The sequence below is a fragment of the Numida meleagris genome, chromosome 1 (assembly GCF_002078875.1).
Source record: "Numida meleagris isolate 19003 breed g44 Domestic line chromosome 1, NumMel1.0, whole genome shotgun sequence".
Taxonomy (NCBI): domain Eukaryota; kingdom Metazoa; phylum Chordata; class Aves; order Galliformes; family Numididae; genus Numida; species Numida meleagris.
Genome location: NC_034409.1, coordinates 31,194,715 through 31,215,382, shown reverse-complemented (window position 1 = coordinate 31,215,382; position 20,668 = coordinate 31,194,715). Strand labels below are relative to the sequence as shown.

The window sequence follows — 20,668 nt, the reverse complement described above, 5'->3', positions numbered from 1 at the left end:
TTTTATCTTCAAGTTGCAGCGTAAATGAACTATGTAAACTGTCTCTGTTTTCCAGACTCCGTTTTGTAAGAAGATGAGGAGCAAAAAGCAGTGTATTCAAGATACAGAGGGTCAGAAGCATGAAGGCATGGAAGGTAAAGTCTGTGTGTAAAAACATCCGCATTAGATTATTCAAGTTCAAGCTGTGAAAGGTTAGATTTTAAATTTGTTCCTCAATTGGTATGCTGCTTGTTCTGAAAGAAGTTGTGTAAACACAACTGCTATCTCAACATAATGTTTTTCTTCGGCCTTTGAAGTGCCCTTATCCTTTCCCGTGAATCCTGGTTTTTACTTGTTGACTTCTAGTAGCAGAGCAAAAATGGAAATGGCAGTAGTTATTCAGAAAAATAATTAACTTAGAGTAAAAATCATGGAAGAAAAGTTCTTGTCTCATTCGGTATTATAAAAATAATTTCCAGTTCAAATAAAAAATGCTCCCATTTTTGTTAAGTGTACATTATTAGGTAAATATTTGAGGATGTTTGGATTAAAATAGTTCTGAAAGTGAAAAACTAAAATAAAGTATGTATTTATAGAGATGAATATATGATATGCTGGGCTAATTTATTTCATGGGCACAGTGTAGTTATATGTGGAGCCTTCAGAAAAGCAGTAAGTAAATGACTTCATAGTCAGTGGGAAATACTTTGTGATGCTTTCCTAATTTAAGTAATCCTAGAGCTAACTTTCCTTTGTTTTAGTGGCAGATCATGACACGGCATTCTGTGAAGTGTCCTACAGTATTTTTCACCTGAAATATATGCTTGTAACTTTTCCTCTGGTCAGCATGTTGACTGCTGTAGACCTGAAAACTCGATTAATTTGCTTCTGGCTGCACAATTGTGTTTTATTACCTTATTACTGAAATCTACAAGGACTTTGTTTCAAAAGCAGACAAATATTCTAAGTGTGAATGTTAATAATACCAGGTGAAGAAATGGAAGAAAGCTGTTCCTGTTCTACTTTATTACATGATGGTGACACATGCCCCATCTGTCTGAACTGCCTTCTGGAGCAGGAGATTGGTTTTCCTGAGAACTGCACTCATACTTTCTGCATGACTTGTATTCTTAAATGGGCTGAGGTAAGGCTGAGAAGCAAAGTGTTTGTTTTTCTTTTATTAAGCTGTATTGTGTCCAATAGCTGTAGGTTTTATTTATTTATTTATTTATTAAGAACGTTACACTTTCTAACTCAATACAGAAGTGTCTGAATGACCAGCTTATAAGTAGATCAGTGGGAAACTTTCTCCTTAGTGCAATGTTGTACTTTGTGTTTGGCTCTTACTGGACATCGTGCCTTATAATGGTTTAAGGAACAGTAAAAAGCAATGATGGCTGTCTGGAAAATCATATAGTATTATGTACGTGTCATAATATTGCAGCGTCAGTCAAGCTTAATCTTATTTAGTTATGTGCTGCTTTGCATACTGTGAGCTCTTAGGACTGAAGCCAGCTGGTTTTCATCTTTGTTTACAATGCAAGTCTGATAACGCTATGGCTGTTCTAGAATTCTGCTGAAAGGCTTCAGTGATATTCAGAACTTTAAAAAAAAATTATTTAGTAACTAGAGAAGCTGTACCTTTGTAGATAGGGCTAGAACCTTAATGTTGTTTGAACAAATTCTTCATCCTTCTCTTGAATCCCTTTTTCATTATATGTGTCCTATAGACAGTGCATTAAGTCTTTGGGATCTTTAATTTTCCTCTTACAGCTTCAATTGTCAATATAAAACAGCAAAGTCGGATAACTTCATACTGCATTGGGATGGGTGAGATGCACTTGCTCTAATAAGTTGCTGGTTTTTGTCTGTCTTCTGTGCGCTTGAATAGGTTATTTATTGTAGAAGACACCAGTACTTGTCTTCTTTGCAATAGGTTTCTTCTGAAGTAAGTGGTTATTTTAGTTTATCCTTTAGAAAGGTTGTTGTGTATGTACATATATATGCAGTATGCATATGTACTTTTTAACTTATTTTTAACCTTAATTTTTGCGTTCTTTTATTACTGAGGGTAAATGGTATCACAGATCACTTCTTAAGATTTTATGTAGTCTTCAGAGTGTTGGAAGTCGTTAGATGAAATTTGGTTTGTAATCACAAAACAGGTGATAAACTTAAGTCTCCTACTGCCAAATTTTCTGTTCTGCAAATGGTTAATTGTAATGCTTTTATTTAGTAGTGGATGGGAAATTTTCATACACAATTTTATCCTGACTTGCTTAGCTGGTAGTGATTATGGCAGCTGAATGGCAGTGAGCAGTGACATTTCAGAGAAAGCAGTACAGTAAACTGAAGGCTTGCCGCTGGATTCCAGTTTGTTCACGGTGGGCCTAAAAGCATCTGATAGACAATGAGGAAAACAACTTTTTTCTTCTGTATCATTCATAGAATCATAGAATGAGCTAGGTTGGAAAAGACCTACAAGATCACCTAGTCCAACCATCCACTTGCCAGCTCTTTCATTTTTTGGTCATGTCAAGTTTATTTTGGCATGAAGTGCTATACAAATAGAATAAAAGTAACTTCTGCTCTTAAGAGTTTACAGATGAACTGAATGTGATGCCATAGAAATAGTGGGGGATTGTTTTTAAAGCTGTTTAAGGCTTATGCTGCTTCTTTCCATCTGATGGGTAAAACCACCCATCCTTCCTCTGATGCTGGACCTGTTTGGTGCATGAAGCTATATCGTCTAAAGTAATAATTTAATTTTTAAGTGTATCAAAAACCCTCTGATAAACATGAAGAGGCTTCACCTCTGAGAAACAAATGAGGTTTTATAGCTTGGACTGATAGAAAAAATTACAAGCGTGTGGCCACTTGAAGCATGCTGATGTTGTGTGTTAATATATAGTACGTAAATAAATAGTTATTTCCTTTGTGAGAAACTTGTTGCATAAGGCCTGCTTTCTCTGATACATGTTGTTAATGATCAATCAAGAACTAAATAATCAACAGACATTTTCAGTCCTTCTGAATAATTAAGATTTCAAAATCACCTGCACATTTAAAAATATGCTACCAGATACTGTTTAAAGAGTAAATATTCTTTCTTGAATATAAATAAATAAATAGGTTTTATGAGAATTTTCCTTTTTCTATGAGCATTGGAGAATAATTAAAAATGAAAAGCCTAAAACTCTTACTCTCAAAGATTTTGCTCGTTGTACTGTTACAACTATAGTTGTACTCCATATACTCAGCGACCTTGCCAGCAATCTGTGTTCAAGTTGGATATTCTTCTATCCTCTGTTGCATCTAGAGTTTGAAATATAATTGTACGTAATCAAATTGTACATGATCATTGTTTTTCTGAGAGTTTATGGCTTTTATATGTAACTGTGCAGATCCTAACTGAAACTGGGGTAGTTTAGGCAGATGGTATGGGCGCGTTTGCCATTTTGCTCCCTTTTCTAATTGTGGAAGACTTCCAGTATTACAGCTACAGGGATGTGCCCTGTACCGCCAGGTTTTCTGTCTGCAGCCAGCAGCCATGCTGCTCTGAAGATCTTACTTTTTAAGATGTGTATGTGGGGTTTTTTTAATGTTCCTTTTAAGTGAGTAACTGCTGATTGATTCCATGAAGGGCTAAAATAGGGAATTTGCCACAGAATGCTAGATACGTTAACTCCCAATGACTAAATCTGAACATTTAGTAGCATTACGGTTTAGTTAGTATTGTATTTCCTTTTGGGAAAGGATGTCCACTTTCTAAAGGAAAAATGAGGGGGGAATTGAAATCCCCGCTAAGAAACTTGTCTTCAGATTAACTTTCTTTTTTACAGTGTTGCCTGAATTGTTCTGTCCTCCTCAGCTATGTTTACTATAGTTAATTGCAGTATCTGGTGGTACTGCTGTGTGCTAGGATTCTGTTTCCTACACTGTTAAACTCTCTTATGGTGTTAGAATGTCATCTTTTGTGCCTTTGACCATGCTAACTAGTGCTCTCCCTCGTAAGAGCTCCTGGACAGGTGAAGTGACAGGGAGTGTTTTCAGTAAGTGTGCAAAGATTAGCGTAAGTGTCATTCATCCTGTGCTTGCTGTCATTCACCTCTGTAAGCTAACACCATAATTTACTAAGGTAGACTTTGAAGCTTGAGGCTTTGTCTTTCAGTAAGGCTTTTAGATGAACATAAAGAGTAAAGAGAAATGCCTAAATCTGAAGCTAAGGCTGTTAGACTCAGCATTCAATGAGAGTGCTGAAGGAAAGTGTAAGGGTTACCTTCAGTATAAAGAACACATGCATAATAATATTGTTCTGCCCAAATAAAAATCCATCTAGAGTCTTCAAACACCACCAGTGCTGTTGTGTTACATCAGAAGTTATTATGTATGTGTTCCTTGTCTGTCATACAACTAGTAAAAACAGGTGAAAACTACGGATGGTAAGCACGTGTTCTGGTTCCTTAGAAGAGGTCTGAAAGCATTTAAGAAAAGCTTAAAGGAGGTTGACTAGGTATCTATGTCTATCAGATAACAAGAGTATCTGCAAAATCACCTCCGCTAAGACAACTTCTGTAGCAGCAGGGTTATCGTGCCGCATGCATTAAAGGAAAACTCTTTACTATTTTGTATTCCAGTCAAAGGTGACAATTGTAAGTTAGAGGACATAAAACATTTATTCTTCTTTTCTGTAGGCGTTTTAACCTCCCTTCTGTTCTTCAGAGTGCTAATAAATATGCGGAATAACTGCTTTTCTAGTAATTTTTCTTATGAGCAATCATGAGAGGAAAAGAGTGCTGAAAAGAATTGAACGCTTTCTGTTTTGTCAACGTTACTGTGCAAGAGAGATGTTGATTTTAATGACTCTTCCCTAGTAAGTGTATCTCTCCTAATCTTCGTTCCTGGCTTCTCTCATTCATTTTTTTTTTCTTATCTGGAGGGTTTGAAAATGGAGTACATTTAGCTGTAAGTTCTCCAAAGCTTTGGGGCACGTTCAAACAGACTCTGTGCAGTGTCAGTCCAAAAAAGAAAAACAACAACAAAAAAAACCCTAAGCAGTTTGCACAAGGAGTTCCACGTGCATTACGTTTCTAGCAGGTGTTCTAATCTTACAACAGTCATTACTTCTTTGTTGTTTTGTTTGTTTTTTTTTTTTAAGTGTTCTGTATGGAAACTGGAACTCTTAATTTGTATACATCTTTCTGATCTTGATTTCTTTTGTCCTAAGGAATATAGGGAGAAAGCAGCTTACGTGGCGTCATGTTCCACAGTGATCTGCTGCAGTGCAAAGCACTGTGGACAGTCTTAGGGTTATATTCACGAACAAAATATGCATTGTGTTCAAAGAAACCCTAAGCCTGAAAAATAACAAAAAGGCTTCTTGATTGACGTCATGAATACATAGACAGTGCATCTGAGGAAAAACTCGTTTAAAGTCAAATCATTGTGGAAAACCTAGACTTTTTTTTCCTAACTACATGTTCTTTTCAAATTACGTGTTCTCCTATGTGTCGTTTTTTTTCTTGGCATATTTATCGTGTGAAGTGTAAGACAGCTTACAAATCTGTTAGTGGAGTGTGGTGTAAAACAGTGTGAGTGTTTTTGAGCTTGGGTTCAAGTTCTCCCAGTAAGACAGTATCAAAGAAGGTACAATGACACAGCTGCTTCTTTATCATAATTTCACAAATCCTTGCAGGTAATGAGTAATTTCATCCTTTCCTAAGGACAGCCACTATTCTGCTAGTACCTGTCAATATAATATGGGATATAAAAGCAACAAATGATTATTTTGGATAAGAAGTGAAAGCTCCCAACCTTGAATGCCTTAAGTAGAGAAAAAACAGCTATTTAAATTCTAACTAATTAGTGCGTTGATTAGATATTGAGACTAGAATTTTTGTTCTTATGTGCTCTGTGTCTTTATTTACAGCAGTGATATTTTTGAAAGAAGAAACTAGCTAAAGTGGTTAGTACTTTTTCTAAAGCATTACTACAGAAGCTTTGAAAGTTTGGTGTTTTTTTTTGTGGATTTGTTGTTTGGAGTTTTATTATTTTAAGTAAACAGCAAAAATCATCCTGGGTCCTGACCTGTTTCTAGAAAATAGTGCATTTCCTGATGTCATCTTTTCATCCAAATGTGGAGAGATGTTTCTGACTGCATGGAAGTTGTGGTCTCTCATATCACTGAAGATGGAGGCAGAGTTGTTGAGGACTGTTTTCTGAACTGTGTGGGTCGATTTGAACCTGTTTTGAGTAGCTTCCTAAAAATTCCCGAGACCTATAACTGCTTCAGCCTTTGTCTTCATCACTTAGTTCAATGCTGTTTGAAGTGATGCTGTTAAAAATAAGGCACACTTACTCCTTCAGGTTAGAGATTGCGGTTTCGTAGTGCTGTGGTAGTTTTAAAAACACTGAATACCAAGTTACACCTGTAGAGCTGAAGCAAGATTTTGCTGGAAGACCATTAGAAGCAATTAAAATACTATTGAATGTATTTTCAGAGAACTTAGGAACAGATGCAGATATGCACAAGCTTTTCTGGGAGTTACACGCTCCATGTATACTTACACATAGTATATAGTTCTTCAGATATCACAGGATAGGTGGAAGAAAGGGTTGCTGCAGAGTTACTAGTTTTAACATGAAAACTATAAGTAGTTTCATGTGGAGAATAAAACAGATATTTGAACAGTGTGCTGAGTTACTTTTTTTCTCCCAGAAGAGTTGGGAAGAGAACTTGTAAATATTGGTTGCAGGGTTATATTAAAGACGTGTTCTGACTTTTTTGTTTCAATTTTTAGATATCTATGTTAAATTAAGATATTATATGAAATTGTAATTCTTCTAAGGTTGCGATACACACACCCTATTTTGCACAGTGAAAGTGACAGCTACTGCATGGACTCATTCTGTATCAATGGCTATTTTTCTTAAATTTTTCTCCCACAAAGGATGGTGTACGTTCATTATTGTTCATAACATTGCCTGTGTAGAAGCTTCAGCAGAGAGGAGCGGCTAACTTGCCCTGAAGAATGGACGTCTTGATGCCACATTTGTTTACTGAGCCATCTTTTCAGGAATGACGGAAGGAATGAGTAGAAGGCCACCACTTTTCATGTTTTCTTATTGTAAAGTTGTGGCTATCTTTTCTTACCCCCTAACTTCTTCCTCTAGCATAAATTCAGCCTCACTACTGGGGAAAAAGGGCAGAAGAATTTTTTTTTTTTACTTCCATTTCCACTGATGCATGTTTAGACAGAAGTGTAGTATGGACAACGTAAACTCTGAATTTCTTCAAAGTTGCTGGCAATTGTACCCCTTTGGGGGACACAGGGCAGGGATGCACATGAGACTGTCCTGTCTTTACTGGAATTTCTCTTGAGAGTTCTCTTGAGATATGTTGCAAACTGTCACAGATTGTTAGAGCTATGAAAAGCAAGTGGATAGGAGTAGAAACAATACCTTGTCCTTCTGAACATATCCGAGCCTTACTGTAGCTTTTGATTCTTCCAGGTTGTTTTCCTATCTTTCTGCTTCTTGTAACTGTATGTAATTGTTAAGCATTTCTCCAGGAAAAAAAGGTCATATAAAAGTGAACTAGTGAACTAAAAATGCTTATCAGTTGAATTGCTGCTGGTAACACTTAGCGTTCTATGATACATCATTGCTGTGCTATGATACGCTAGCATTCTATGATATGTCATATGCTACATCATGTGATGTAAACTTGTGAGTATAACTTCATATTCGTGTGTAAATTCAATTTTGAAACAGTTTGTCTTGCAAAAACTGAACTTTCAGTTAAGCTAAATCCTGAAATGGGACTGAGAATGACTAGGAAAATGGTGCTTCCTCCTGTCTTTGACAATCCTAGATACATGTGTGAATGGAAGTACTTACTGGGAAGTTTGCAGCAGGTTCATACTGCCACATACGCCAGCTGAGCACCACGTTACTGCAGGGTAGCTGTATGTTCACTACAGGATGAAAACTGTCTTTGTAATCTGAGCCCTTAGGGATCTCATTTAGTTGCCCAGTATGCTAATTTTAACAGAGCAGGAACAATCAAAAATCCCCCAATAGGTGGAATAGCTTTTAGTTGGGATAAAATACTGAAGTTTCATAAAGAGGAGGTAAGGGCTTTAACTTTTCCCGTTTGACAACTTGTTCATGCAAGTACTGCTGTCTGATGGGTTTTTTAACTTTTTTTTTTCCAAATTCAATTTAACTGTTCCATCTACTTCAATTGAAGTTGGAAGCTGTCCAAATGCTCGAGGTTTGGGGTCTGGGTTACATGAATTGTAAGGAGGTTGAGCACTCTGAAATGGAGAAAGGAAGAGAATCAACTGGAAAATGAGAAGTCCCAATGAAAAGACTTGAAGTTCATCATTGAACTTCAGGGCAGAGTTCACGTGCAGGTTTCTCATAGTCGCTCATGCAGTTCTAACACTACATCCTACTTACATAAATAAAAAATGGGGTTGTAGTTATCTTCAGGGCAGAAATGATACACTTCATATGCTGTTGTTGTTCAGTGGATTAATTAGAGCTGAAGGCTATCTGTAGGGTTTCTCTGGTATTTCGTTTTTCTTTGTTTTGTGTTTGGATTTGTTGTTTGGTTTTGTTTGTGTTGTGTTTTTTTTTTTTCTTAAAGACTTCTGAACTATGCTGCTGTTGGCTTCTGAAGTGAAGGTGGTGGTGAGGGGGACCTACAAACATGCATGTCGAATTAAAATGAATAAATAATTCTGTAGCGGCAAAAGCTAGTTATCTAGTTTCATATGGATTTCTCTGAAAGTGGATTCTGCCATCCAGCTGGGCAGAGTTTCAGGTGAATTTTCTGTGGTTATTAATATTTTATTCTTCTGAGTGTAACTGTAGGGTAAAATAACCTTCCATTTCACTCTTTTGCAAAGCATTTTGTGAAAACTTGAGCTGTTTCAAACATGGGAGTCAGTTCTCTCTGCAGACTGAAAAATAAAAAAGGGGGAGATGTAATGCATTCAAATAGATGTATACGTGGAGCAAAGATGTTACCCTGTTTGCTTTTGATCTGCCAGGTTTTGCAGTATTTCAGGAAGGGCTATGGAAGGGGACTCTGGTTTTAGCTTAGTTTCTTTCTGCACTTTTACTTCCGTTCACGTGAATTTTTGAATGGTGGGCTGTTTATAGTTTCTTTTATTTTTTCAGTTATATAGCTACCAATGCTGCTAAATTAATAATAGAGTGTCAGTTTGCACTATTGCTCGTTAAACTTGAGGGAGGAACTGGTAAGCAGAAGATAATTTTATCTTGAGCACTTGCTGACAGTGTGCAACAGAGCAGCAGTGCACTGTGATTCTTGGCTGTATATGGAAACTTACTTCTGTCTTGTTGCTTCTGGGTCAGTATTGGAAGTGCCACAATGTAGTGGATGTCAAAGCCTAAATATGAAAAGTCCTAAGTGGGCAGCAGAGAACTGTGAAAACAATACTCTGGTGGCAGACAGGAAGGAAGGCTGGGGAGTTTGAGCAGAGATTGAAGCAGTACTGACTTGCAGGGAATCACTTGTTTCATTTCTGTCAAAAAGATATTGGTGGATTTAAAAGTTTGGTAGCTCAGACATCAGGATATGTGCCAGTGAACTCCACACTTGTTAGAGGACTGAAGCTGAGAGGTGAAACTACTGTCTATGACATCTGTCCCCACCTATGTCCTGGAGTTATGTACTGTTTTATTCCTAGTGTTTGTTAGTATCCTGTGTTCGGCATTAAGAAATGAGGAAGATGTTTGTGCATTGGTATAAAACCAGCATTACCTACCAGGGATTTAACTTTCTGTTGTTCTGTAAGCTACTATATTATTGAATAAATGTAGCGGGAGATGAGATTTGTCATAGCTTACTATAAATTTTGTAATGGGAAAAATAATTTTTCAGATGCAGGCTTCCTGTCCTATTGATCGCAGACCGTTTCAAGCAGTATGTCAGCTTGGTGCATTAGAACAGGTAAAGGTAAGTTTCAGGCCTGCTTTTTCTTAGATAGCTTCAGTTATGTTAATGTGTGAGTTATGGTGCAGCCTTTTATTCGGATGTCTGTGTTAAATAAGATTTTCTAATGAAATAATTACAGCTGTAATGTTTATATTAGATACTTGAAGCTAGGAATTACTCTAACATTTTTTTCAAACAAAATGTTTACAGTAATAATAATCATAATGTTGTTATTGGTACTGCATACTATCTTTGAACATTCCTGATATATCCAGCAATAGAACTACAGTAATTGGTCTCAAAGTACTTTTTTAAACTAGGTTATGTAAATAAGTGCTATATTAAGCATGCCATCTTGTATATTCTTTTTAGCTAAGAGAGGTCTTTTGTGTTCGTAGTCTCCAATTCAGGGACAAAAACTAATGAATGAAAGAGGAATCGATTAATGCTAAGCCTTGCTCAGCCTAAATTGCTGAATCTTTTCACCTTTCAGTTCTTCTGAAAATCACTGTTGTGTAGAGCAGGTTATCAGTCAGGAAGATTAAATAGTGATAGACAGTCTTGAAAACATATATAAAAAGATGCTGATATTTCTATGCACAGTTCTGAGGTTCTGTGGTAAAACTGTGGTTACAAGTAATTCCAAAGCTGCTGGCTTTGCTTTTGGCCATGCTTAGGACACAGGCTCCTTCTGGCCATTTCTTGTGCTTCGAGAGCCCCAGGTACTCAACTGTAGAGCAACCAGGCGACAGCCGCGGCCGTTTCCTTCTCGGCAAAAACCATATGTAGCATGTTCTGTTGTTTTTATTTCTGAAGAACCACAGAAGCAGCTGAAGGCAGATAAACTGAAGGTTTCATTTGGAAGAGTTTCAAGGCCATATCAAAATCTGGTTTGAAGGGGTTTTTGTTCACAGAACTGCGTTATGAACAGTAGACAAAGAATAAGGGCCCTACTCTGAAAAGAGCAGCAGGGACAGATGGAATGTGTACTGGGAATTGTTGACGTAGTGGTCAGTGTTAGCAGGGGCGGTGTCAGCACGTGGGCAGCTTGCCTAGCATGGTATTCATAATTAGGACACTAACAGCTTAAAAAATAACTTATGAAGTCAAGATTATAGAAAAAGGAAATATGAAATGTCTAGTGAAAGCAATGGAAATGTAGACACTGAAGTGACTTGGTAGTATATAAGAAGTTCTTAGAATTTGGAAAACTGGGAGGAGGGGGAATGTTATATGAAATCCTTAACTTACATTACTCTAGAGGAGAACTGGATTTTTTTTGTTTAATGACGAGAAAGCAAGCATTTAGAATAGAATGTTAATAAAGTGTTTTCCAAAGCTGAACTTAGTGTATTCAATTCAACCAAGTTTCAGTTTAAAAAATTTCAACTACCAAATTCTCAGTGAGGGATGGTGCATAGGCTCGAGATCCTTGCCATGGCAGGCTGAATGTTCAGAGATTTCTGATGCTGTGGAATTACTGTGCATCTCTGGCATAGTCAATATACATATCAGGATGTTTTTTCTCTGTTTAATAAAAAAAAATCTTCAAATCTGTGAACTGCGAGATGAAGGAAGCTCTGATTTGAGAGTAGTTTTAAGTCCTTCTGTTTGAGCTTATTTTTGTGTAGACCTTAAGAGAACTCGAACACATTTAAAGCCTGTGTTTATTGAGATATACTTAAAGCCCACGTTTATTGAGATTCTAGACTAGACTGATTTCGTTTTTTCAATGCAGGTTCAGGTAGAAAAACAGCAAAAGAGAAAGAAAGAAGAGGAATACTGTGCCTGGAATAAGGAAAAATGTAGCCATGCAAAGATGAGAAGATTCCTGAGGTTGGTAGTGCACTTAATGTAAAGCATTCTAATTTGAAATAGTCAAAATCTAAGCTGAAATCTTATAGGAATGTATACCCTGGAATTTAAATTAAAAATGTTTGTAAAAAAATCAAAGCTTCTACTAAAAAAAATTGAGCTTCTACTTCTTGCAGCTGTAGTCAACAGCTTTTTTTCATTCTAGTGAGTTTGAGAGGGAGGTATAGAAATGACATTCCTGTTTTGAAAAAATTGGTTCTTGCACTTGTTGTTTTGCATTAGGGAAGGTTAGGATTCTGCAGATAAATGTTACTAAATAGTGATAATTTGAAGTCAGTGTTTAGTTGAGTTTATGGTGTACACAGACTTCACTCCTTGAGTGGACTCCTTGAGATCAGACTTCACTAAAGAAAAGATAACTGGAAATAAATTACCTTTTTGTTTTTTACTAATACTGGAAAATAAGATTGATAGTTTCACCTCTCTGAATCACTGTTGACTTCTCTTTTCTTTTAACGTTTATGTAGCAGGTTGTGACACCTTTCACAAGTCTACCATGAAATCAAGCGAAGTTAACCATTCAGATTTAATACAGAAAACTAAATTTTGTTCTGTAAATGGATTTTTTTTCTATTCATAAGCTTTTTAAAGCACTTCAGCATTCAATACATGGAAGATGCACAGGATACAAGGTTAGGTTTTAATAGCAGTCAGAATGCTGGTTTATGAACATGAAATAAAAATTCCTTGACTCAGAAACTGATTTTGAGTGTATAAACTCATAGTTTAGGTATGCCCATGAATGTTGCTGCTTTCGTAATATCTTCTGTTAATATTGCAGGGGAGCTGTATGTTCAGACAGAGGGCCTTTAGCAGCAAAACTGAGCAAAGTTGTGAAGAAGAAATACAGTAAGTTGTTATTTGTTCTCTGTTTGCTAAAATGGCTGGGTTTTATTGCGCAACTCTACAATTACTTTTCTTGATGTGCTTATTTTTTTGGTATTATATTATTATTATTGTTTATATTTGCACATATAAACCAAATGCCTGGGAATGGAAGCTTGAAGCTTAGGAGAACAAAGCTGCAGTATCAGGAACTACTATAGTCGCTTTACTGGAAGGACTACCTCTTCTGACTTCAGTCACAAAGGAATTGTATTTAGTTTCCGTGTAAGATCATTGTATATGACACATTGTTGGTGCACAGCTAATGATAAGCAAAAACCAGGAAGTTTTTTACTGAGAGTTCAGGAACAAAAAGCACTGAGCAGTATTATGAGGCTCAGTTGATGGGTATTGTTCTGTGTATTCATAACTCCTGGAAGTAAGCAAGTATCAGAAGAAGTGAAAACTAGTTGATGTATAAAAGATTATTGTGAAGGTTTTACTTTTACTTAAGTTGTGTAAGCACATTGCAAATCATCTTGAGATGCATTTTTTTTTTAATTAACATCTTATTGTGTTAACAATTTTAATGAACAATTAAAAACTAAAATGTTAAAGTTTAGATGACAGTTTTGCTTATTTCACACAGGTAATATTTTGTATGACAAACAAAACAAGAAGTCTCTGTCTATGAAGGTAAGCAAGGTTGGTTCTGATAATGAAACACTTATAAACATTTTTTTCATGAAGGCATGTTTAAAACAGCCTTTCACCTTATTTTTAAGCTAACTTCATGTTCATTAATTCTAGAATGATCCAAAACTGTTCAGTTTATCTTGCTTTGGCGTGAAGGAAGTGATTAAAATGTAGTATACTGAGTTACATGATGTTTTCTCTCTCCCAGGCATTTTTGAGGTGGTAAATATTTTCGTTTGGATTAGGATGTCACATTGTAAAACACTGTAACTACCCTACTTCTATCTTTATTCATCAAGAGAAGGCAGGATCAGCTACAAGCTGTTAACCTAAGTATCATTATACGAAGGATATGAGAATTTTCATTATTTTTAATGAAAATTTGAATAGTAGTAGTGAACCAATTTGTTAAGAATAAGCCATGGACATTCTAGTTTGCATTAAGTTGATTTTTAACAGGAGATAGCTCTGTGAATGTTTATTTTCCCAGGCTTCTTATTTTCTTCATAGTTTTTAGCCTGTAATTTCGTAATTTTGTAATAGCGTGTTCTAAGTGGAATTTTTAAGCAGCTACAAAAGCTCTCTTGTTTGATTTCTGCTTTCCCTCCTTTCAGAAATATTTCAGGTTTCTGTCGCACAACTTAGTGATCAGTGCTTTCCTAATCAGAGGAAGTTAACCTGTAAATTTGTTTGCACGAGGTAGTTGTAGGTAATTGATTTCATTTTAGAATCATGAATCCTTAATGTTCAAAGGGACTTCTAAGGTTGTCTAGTCCAGTTCCCCTGCAATGAACAGGGACACCACAGCTAGATCAGGTTGCTCTAAGCCTGGTCCAGCCTGGCCTTGAAAGTCTCTAGAGACGGGGCATCAACCACATCTCTTTGAAGTGTGACTGAGTGTTGGTGTTTGTTATTTTGTCTTACCTAAAGTTCAAAAATTGAGAGGAATTTCTGTGTTCAGGTCCTTATTTTGCCTACTGCCTTCTTTCATGTGGTATAAGGGGACGTACTCTATCATGCGGCGTTGTGTAGCTGGTGGCCTGAGTTGTCACTTACACTTATTCAATGCTTATCCACCATAGTTGTAAGGCTGTCTTTAGCTCCAGCCTCCCTCATCTCCTAAGTCAGGTATTTAGAATTTTTGTTTTACCAGCTAGAGTCAATGTTACCTTTCGTTGATCTGAAGAGGTTTGGAACTGGAAGGATGGGGCTTAGTGGTAGATCAAGCACTGATTTGGCTTCCAGGTTGATCAACATTTCATATCTAATTTCTGTGATTCATTGTACAGATTAGTAGCGTTGTCTCAAACAGTATTGATTATTAAAAAAAAAAAATCTGCAAAAAGAAAAGCTTTGGGAGGAAGTACAATGCTTAATTTAATTATCCAGTGTATGTTCAACATTTGAATGGAAGCACTGATTACCTACCGCCACTTCACAAAAATACTTGTGGAACACTTGGAAACCTTTTTTTTTTTTGATGGAGAGGAAAATGCTAATGCCCAAAACAAGAGCATCTTTAAAACATTTTTAAAACAGCTTTTAGGAGAAACTTACTGTGATGAAATAGATTATGGTACTGCCAAATGGTTTTCTGGGCCAAAGTTTCACAGAGCGTGTAGAAAATGACTGCATACTTGAGACATAAATAATGTCTGTCTTCTTACAAAGTTTATTTTCCTTTGGAGTAAATATTTTCTGTAAGTTCCCATCTTAAAATATGAATGACAGGGAATGAGTAGGAATGTCTCAGTCAAATTCCAGCTGACGTTAGCCCTTGAGGTGATAGGATGTGCGGCAAAAGCAGGTCACTGTAGATTAGTGTGCCAGTCTGGTAGTCTGGGAAATGTGTCTGGAGGATTATTGTTCAGGGTTTTTTTGTAGCCAGCCCAGAGCACAGCAACAGATTCAAGCTGAATGCAGTGCAAAAAGCAATGTGCTAGCATGCAATGATTTCTTACGTATTGTTAACTATTGAAATAAAAGGTGGTATCCGTTGAGATATAAAGCTGATTTTGAGTATTTTCTCTTTGTGAGGGTGCAGTAAACAGACATACCTGTTAACCTTGAATTTTCTGATTCTACCTAAAGACAAAGAAGAATCCCAGCCACTTACATGTTTTCTGTAAATCAAACGTGCAACGAGCAGAAGGGATCTGTCTGAAGGTGCTAGAACTGCCCTTACTGTGGTTCATTAGGTGGCAGAGATGGGAATTGTGAAAGAGTAAAGATTGGGTTCATTTATGTATAGTTTCTATATGAAGCATTAAAGATTTTGCTATGGAGAGCCTGAAAAAATGAATTTTATTTGCAAAGAGTGCATGTTAAATTTCCTCTCTTCAGTCTCAAAATTCCCATTTGATGTAGTGGCAAATGGAACTAATATTGAGCCTGCTTTTTCTGAGCTGAAGTCTAGCTGATGTTTAATTTCAATTCATGTTTATGTATTAAATGCTAATTATTTCATTTTTCATGTTATTTTTTTTTTTTTTTTGCAGACCAGAAGACAGACCTGCTGGAATGAGTGCTTCAGAACTGGTTTCTATAGTACGCTTCCAGCTGGCGGTAGCAATGAAGAATCCTTTCTTAGCTGTAGAAATAACTGGTTAGTGTATGCCAATGCTCAAAATAAAATTACAAGTTCCTGTATTGTAGATACTATAGCTCCTTCTGCTTCTATCTGTATATTACTGCCTTGAAATATTTTGAAGTTTTACTGCTCTTATATTTGTTACAAATCAGCAGTTATAAACACTCACAAACACTTCAAAATGAGTACAGTTAAACCCACATCCCAATATCTGCTGTGTGTTCAGCATAAAATATTTAAGGATGTGCTCTTGATTTCATTGATTTAATAGAAATTTCGCTCGTATTTCAAGTCCTTGCAAAATTGAAGCCTGGAATAGGAAAGGGCTAGTCCTGTTATTACTAGAGCAGTTAGTAAAACAGCTAGCAATAAATCTCCTGGTTTGTAGCAGAAACAATTGTCTTGTTGTTGTTTGGTGACTCGAAGAGGAACACTTTCAATGTACACAAAGTAATTTTGCATAATGAACCTAGTGCTTAAGGAGCATGAGAAATATTTTTTCAAAGGAGAAAAAGACTAGCTGAAGAACAGTCTAGAATAACATTATTTGGATGTTGATGACCTCATAAAAAGAATACTGTTGGTATGTTTTCAACAGTTTATAAATGAAAAATCCATAAAGGGAAAAAATACAATACATACAAAAGAGGTACAAAGTTTTCCCCGTCATTCAGCTCCCCAGAACGTGCATTTTATGGCCTATTTTGCATTTGCTCTGCCTAAAAGTATATTTAGGACTTCTGTTGCCCTTGCTGTGACTGCTTTTCCCTTCAAACTGTATATGTATATACTTGCATCATAGCTGCTGAAACTTTTAATACAGTTAAGCTTGAAAATTAGCAATTGATAGAAGCAGTTATTGAAATACGGAATTGTGATAGTAAAAGGTATTACTAAATGGCATGATGTTTGTATTTTAGTACAGAATTCACAGAAGTCAATGCAGTGATCAGGCAGAAGAGACAAGAACTGGAATTGTCCTGTTCGTCAGTGCTGGCTAGAGTTGAAAGGTATACGTCATGCTAATTTTATGTAAATAGATTCTTTTCTGTATCTTGTAGAGCTTTTCTTTGATCCTCATGATGAGCACAGTAACTCCATTCATGTGTGCATCTATCACTTCTCATGAAACTGCAAGCTTACACATAGTTTCACTTAATTTTGAAGGTAGCGTAAGGTAGCGTAAATGTGCTCTTTAAATTATTTCTATCATTAAAGATCAGGGTGTGCTTGTCCTAATGTCAGTCTGACTCCCCTTTGTGATGGTTCCGGCACTTTTTCTGTGACTGTTTATAAACAAATTCCTACAGAAGGAGTTGGAGGGATTTTATCAAATGAAACGGAACATGAGAAATTTTTTGTCAGAGAGCAGATAAATGAGCATTGAAACATACGCTGAAGGTATTTTAATGAATCTAAAGCAGAAGTATAAAAATAAAAGATTTAAAATTAAAAAAAAATTGGCTATCTTCAATATTAATTCTACTACATACGTGTGTCTTTGGTATAAAACAGACTACAGAAATTGGATAAGAGATTTTTGATTATAATTAAAAGCTCCACTTAGGATTTAAATAACAAGTTATATTTATTTTTTTTACACACCCTTTTCCTTAGGGAAAGTTTAATTCCAACTCAGTGGTGACTTAGAAGTGGTAGATCTACAACTAAAGTTTTGTACGTTGTGTCTCATATTTCTGCTGAAAAAACGCTCTTCTTTCACTGAAGCGCTCTATTAGCATTCAGGATTTTGCTTCCAGTAGTATAGTCTACTAATTTGGAGTAGTCTCTTTGTTACAGTTGTGTTTGACTTTAAGTGTATATTGCTTTAACATAACATACTTTCTTCGAACTATTTGACCAGATTAGACCTCACAGTAAGCCTTAAAGAAGGAAAGCTTTGTTTTGTTTTCTATCGACTTTGTATTTCTCTTTTCACTGTAAGGTAGAAATCTCGTGCTTGCATAATGTTTTTAAGCATTCTTTCCCAAACTTCCTCCAAGCAACTACAACAGCTAACGTTAATGATTTCCCTTTTCCAGAATTCCTTTAGTGTCTTACGGAGCTGAAGCTGAGACCTTTCTTCTCACTTCTCCTACAGTGGCGGGGGCAGTTCTTCCAACAACTGTCAGGCCTTTGGAAAACTTTGGTAAACTTTTTTTTTGTAAGTTTTGTTTATAGCTAATGTGGAGTATTGTTAAAACATCATTCTCAAAATTCAAAGCGGAGTATATAGTTGCAGCTGAGAAGGGAAACAAAATGCTTTGACGTAGTTAGTTTGATGCTATTTCAAAATCAGTTGACTGACTTCTGAAATTGGAATATACAACTTAAATCATTCTAAAAGCAAGTGTTTTATGTAACTTAATTCCTTTCCTAAATTCCAAATTTTTTCTCACGTTACAGCTCTTCCTATTTAAGGATACACACTGCATTATGATACATTCTGAGTTGCTTGATGTATTCCAGTGGTACATTTCCTGACTGACAAGAATAGTCTGGAAACTGCAATATATGGATCTCTTTCAGTATGTTTATAAGCTCAGCAGGGCAGAAACTTGCACAGGTTCTCAAGATCTCCACAGTGTGGCAGGAATTTAGCAGAAGGCAAGACGTGGAAGGGATTGCCTTTCTCCAGTTGCTTTAACTGCCTGTCTTTCCGTACGCAGCCTGATTGTAGCATCTCTTCCCCTTGACTGCACAAATTCAAGAAGTGGAAACAAGAGTGTTGTTCTTTTAAGGCCGGAGATGATACCTTCTTTCAGTTTGGAATTAGACTACTTTAATTTGATGAGTAGGAAACAGGATGGGAGAGATTTTGGTCTCTTTTGGCCTCCTTGAATCAAGGAGGTGAATTATAGGGAAGAATTAAGTAGGAGGGTGATTGAAGAGATGCTTTATTAGTTCATATTCTGCATTCTTGTTAAATGTACTTATTTCACTTCCCCATTTGCCAGTAAAAAATAGGTTACTTCCTCTGGCCTTTTTGTCAGTTTAACTGATGCTTACTGTTTCTGCTTCTAATAGTAATGAGTGTATCCTAACTCGTCATTTTCCTTCTCCTTTTCACTTATACTGTCAGGCTTCTTTGCTATGTGCAAGAAGCAGGGGGAAAAATAATCAGTTTTTCTATGAGTTGAAGAGTGTTTAAGTAAGCTCCAAATTACTTTTCAATATTTGGCAATTTAGAACAGATGATTAATTACCTTTGATAATTTCTGCAACTGATTCACAAGTACTGATGATATTGTCAACTTCTAATGCAGAACGTGAAAGTAAATGCCTTATGCTGTCTTTTGGGAGAAGCGGAAAATAGAATCTTTACAGGGAGTAAAAAGGGAAATATATTTGAAATATAAATTTAAAAAACATTTTTCTCACTTGCCTAGGTTAGAAGTTAGATAATTCTTAAACAAGCATTCCATTTTCTCAACTAAAGGTGAAATTTTTTGAAATGTAAAATAGCCAAGCTAAAAAGACAGCAAATAAATTTACTTCTGTAAATATGCTTTTGCCACACCTAAACTAGAGTTTAGATACTTAATGTAATAGATCACTTTTGCTGTAGACAAAGTGGAAAACAGTCATCAACACTGAAACTTAAAACATTTTAGTATGTGGATGCTAAAATTAAGTAATCTTCATATTTGACTTGAAGACTTCCTACCAATAAGGAGCATGCTGGAAATATGAGGCAGTGTCTTCACATCTCCCTAGTGAAACTGGTAGATGTTGAATGTGAAGATGTCCCCTGTGGATCTGGGGCACATTCTGTGAGTGGGTGTTCCTTCTCCAGTTAATTTTTTTATATCAGCGTAAGAGAGGAAACACACAGGGAAAACATGGTAGAGACAAAAGCAAGGAGAAATGTAACCTGAATACTTTTAGAGATGCATGGCATGCAAATACATGAAGGAGAAGGGAGTGACCTCTTCTCTTACAAGTAATATGAGATGAAGAAAGAGGCAGAAGATGGAGGAAACACAGGTGAAACAGGGACGTTCTGCAAAGGTGAAAAATGAGAAAGGGAAATGAAAAAAATACACGTACAAGCTTAAAATATATATATTTGAGACTTTTTTGCTCCTTTGTCTTATTTCTCTCTTATTTTAATATATATTCTTAAATAGTTCATAAAGCAAATATTTTAGTATTTGTGAGATGTGATAAATTCATTGCAAAATCTGTTGAAATGAATCTTTCTAAGCAAGTTCCTACTGTTTAAGAAACGAAGTTGTGAAGAGAATGAATTTAAGGAGCAAATTCTGGATTTCTGAAGTCTATGCAAAGTATGAAACCAAGTAATGGACATCTCAAGAAATTAATATAGTTCTGAATAGAGTATTAAATTTGAGTATATTAATTATCATTTATCTTAAATTCTTGAGCTGTCACTCATAAGCTTTCAGAGTACATACCATCTATTCCCTCTGCTGCAAGGCAGCAGACTTTGTCCTGTTTGTCATGGAGTGTAGGACTTTCTTAAAACTTCAGAATGAGTTTGCGCTGTCAGAAATTAGATTTTGTAGGGAGTTTTGTTGTCACTGGTACTTCTCATCAAGTGCTTCCCGTGTGATTGTCCCTGATGGTTTGAAAATCTTACTCTAGTCCTGTGTTTCTCTTCTGTAGTATTGAGCTTCACTTCCATAATATTGAGGCTTCGCTGACAACAAGGCCTGCACACAAGAACGGCAGGAATTGCTATATGCTAAAAACATCAGATATTTACTTGG

General features: G+C 36.1%; 1 protein-coding gene across 1 annotated transcript in view; it reads left to right on the top strand.

The window, feature by feature from the left end:
* The window catches only part of SCAF11 (SR-related CTD associated factor 11), a 41,575-nt gene that overhangs the window by 10,227 nt on the left and 10,680 nt on the right, over positions 1-20,668 (top strand). The window contains exons 2-10 of the mRNA XM_021385005.1: positions 56-134; positions 969-1,123; positions 9,896-9,970; positions 11,688-11,785; positions 12,606-12,673; positions 13,299-13,345; positions 15,844-15,950; positions 16,856-16,945; positions 17,978-18,084. Coding sequence (XP_021240680.1) covers positions 74-134; positions 969-1,123; positions 9,896-9,970; positions 11,688-11,785; positions 12,606-12,673; positions 13,299-13,345; positions 15,844-15,950; positions 16,856-16,945; positions 17,978-18,084 — 808 coding nt within the window. The 5' untranslated portion in view covers positions 56-73. The remainder of the gene's footprint in view (positions 1-55; positions 135-968; positions 1,124-9,895; positions 9,971-11,687; positions 11,786-12,605; positions 12,674-13,298; positions 13,346-15,843; positions 15,951-16,855; positions 16,946-17,977; positions 18,085-20,668) is intronic.